At 39.3% G+C, this 2500-nt stretch overlaps 1 protein-coding gene across 1 annotated transcript in view; it reads right to left on the bottom strand.

Annotated features, from left to right (window-relative positions):
• Nucleotides 1–678: 678 nt before the first annotated feature.
• LOC145393570 (protein big brother-like) overlaps nucleotides 679–2500 on the bottom strand; it is a 25007-nt gene continuing 23185 nt past the window's right edge. Inside the window, exons 4-6 of the mRNA XM_080267707.1 lie at nucleotides 2392–2500; nucleotides 1312–1476; nucleotides 679–749 (exon numbers count right to left, since the gene is read on the bottom strand). The exon at nucleotides 2392–2500 is cut by the window's right edge and continues 8 nt beyond it. Of these exons, the coding sequence (XP_080123833.1) occupies nucleotides 1315–1476; nucleotides 2392–2500 (271 nt within the window). The 3' untranslated portion in view covers nucleotides 679–749; nucleotides 1312–1314. The remainder of the gene's footprint in view (nucleotides 750–1311; nucleotides 1477–2391) is intronic.

The raw sequence follows: 2500 nt of genomic DNA, 5'->3' as shown, positions 1-2500 counted from the left end.
ATCCATTGTTTTCAAAATTCCACAAAATTGGAAAAAATCCGGTAAATGCCGTTAGAACCGTTAAAAATATCATTAGGTGCATCGTTCAGATTTAAATGTTTAAATTTTCTGAACCGTTAGAAAGGTTCTTAGATGCATCATTTAAATTTCAATATTTGAATTTTCTTAACCGTTTAAAAATGTCGTTAGGTGCATCGTTTAAATTTATGCTTGAATTTTTGAACCCTTAAAAATGTCCTCCTAGAAAATAATGTATCATCTATAAATATTTGAATTTTCAAGTACGTGGGCAGTTACGTCCGTTAAATGCCGTTAGAACCGTTGAAAATATTTTAAATGCATCATTCGAAAGTTTATATATCTGAAAATTTAAATACATGGCAGTTATGTCCGTTAAATGCCGTTAGAACCGTTGAAAATGTCGTTATGTAAATGCAGTGTTCAAAAGTTTAAATATTCGAATCTTTAAATACATTGGGCGCCTCTTCGATCCTCACCACCAAGCAGACGTTATGGCCGTTATTTTGAATTGTGAATAGATCGCTAAGGAGCACGTGTTTGCCGTCTCCGTGCCACCGCTAAATTTCACTCTCTTGTGTGTTGCAAGGACAGTGGTAGCCGATGCAAAATAAATCGCAAAGGAACAGGTGTTACGGCGTCTCGTTTTCTTTCTCCTTCTCGTCTGCTCTCCCCCGATGGGACTGGCTCACTGGTAGCTCTTACGATTTCCGGTGTAGGAGGCTCAGGATCTGTAGGGCAGGAGGCAGGAATGTGTTAGAAAATTAGTTAGAAATGGAAATGTGTTAGGGATGTTAGATAATAGTAGGCTAACTTACCTAACGCCTTCACGTGCTGGCACTGATATTACCCGGCGGATCCACTGCTCTTGCTACTAGCACTACTACTACAACTACTACTACTGCTACTGCTATTACTACTACTACTACTACTACTACTACTACTGCTGCTATTACTACTACTACTACTACCACAACTACTACTGCTACTACTACTACTACTCTTACAACTATTATTACTACTACTACTACTACTGCTGCTGCTGCTGCTGCTCTTACTATTACAGTACTACTCTTACTCTTACTACTACTACTACTACCACCACCACCACTACTATTGCTACTGCCACTACTACTACTGCTACTACTACTACTAATCTAACACAAACCTAACCTACCCCACCACAAAACAGGCAGTATTCAGTATGGACGGTGGGTGTTGGCGCCAGAAAACCGATAAACTCAGTATTCAGTATAGACGGTGGGTCCTAGTGCCAAAAATCCGTCTTCTCACCTGCTAGCGGACCTGTATGTTGGCCTGCTCGGTGTGGGCGTGGGCGTGGGCGTGGGTGTGGGCGTGGGCAGTTGTTGGTACCCGGAAGGCGCGTTGCTTCTCCTCAAACTCCCTCAGGCGGGCTTTGTATTTCTCTATCTCTTCCCTCAACACGCGGTCCTCCTCCTGAGAGAGAGAGAGAGAGAGAGTGAGAGAGACAGACAGACAGACAGACAGACAGACAGAGGGGGGAGAAAGTGGAGTTTTAGAGAGAGAGAGAGAGAGAGAGAGAGAGAGACAGACAGACAGACAGAGGGGGGAGAAAGTGGAGTTTTAGAGAGAGAGAGACAGACAGAGAGAGACAGAGACAGACAGACAGACAGACAGACAGAGGGGGGAGAAAGTGGAGTTTTAGAGAGAGAGAGAGAGAGAGAGAGAGAGAGAGAGAGAGATGAGACGTAAGAGAAATGAATAGATAGATAGACAGAAAGACAGAGGCAGTTAAACAGATATTATATATATATTCTGTATTGCTTCTTATATACATGCAGACAGATAGATAGATAGATAGATGGAAGTAGATATATATTCATTTATGTACAGAGAGTATAGAGATATATAAAGGAAATAGTGATAACTGATTATCATTATTATTATTATTATTAGTGTATTATTATTATTATTATTATTGGGTTGGTGGAGGATTAGTGCCCCTCCCTGTAAAACAATTAACTCTAAGCCGTTGGCCACCCCGTTTGGGATACATGGCGTCTGACAATGAATGAATGAAAATTATTATTATTACTATTATTATTATTATTATTATTATTATTATTATTATTATCATCATCATCATCGTCATCATCACTGTAGCAGCAACAATTCTGATAATAATAATAATAATAATAATAATAATAATGATAATAATAATAATAATAATAATAATGATAATAATAATAATAATAATAATAATAATAATAATGTGAAGAATACTAATAATAATGCTAAAATCCAAATAATAATAATAATAACCACACTAACACCACCTCTAACCCCACTAACACCACCACTAACACCACCACTAACACCAGGTATACTCACCGCAGCAGACTCCTCATCATATTCCAGGCAACCAACGCCATCCAGCCTTTCCAGATCAACATAGCCTCTCCACCGCACACACACGCCGTTCATGATAAAGGGCGAGCGG

The sequence above is a fragment of the Coenobita brevimanus genome, chromosome 3 (genome assembly GCF_032717465.1).
Source record: "Coenobita brevimanus isolate Jiangsu-jjx chromosome 3, ASM3271746v2, whole genome shotgun sequence".
Lineage (NCBI taxonomy): Eukaryota > Metazoa > Arthropoda > Malacostraca > Decapoda > Coenobitidae > Coenobita > Coenobita brevimanus.
This window is presented reverse-complemented; position numbering and strand designations above follow the sequence as displayed.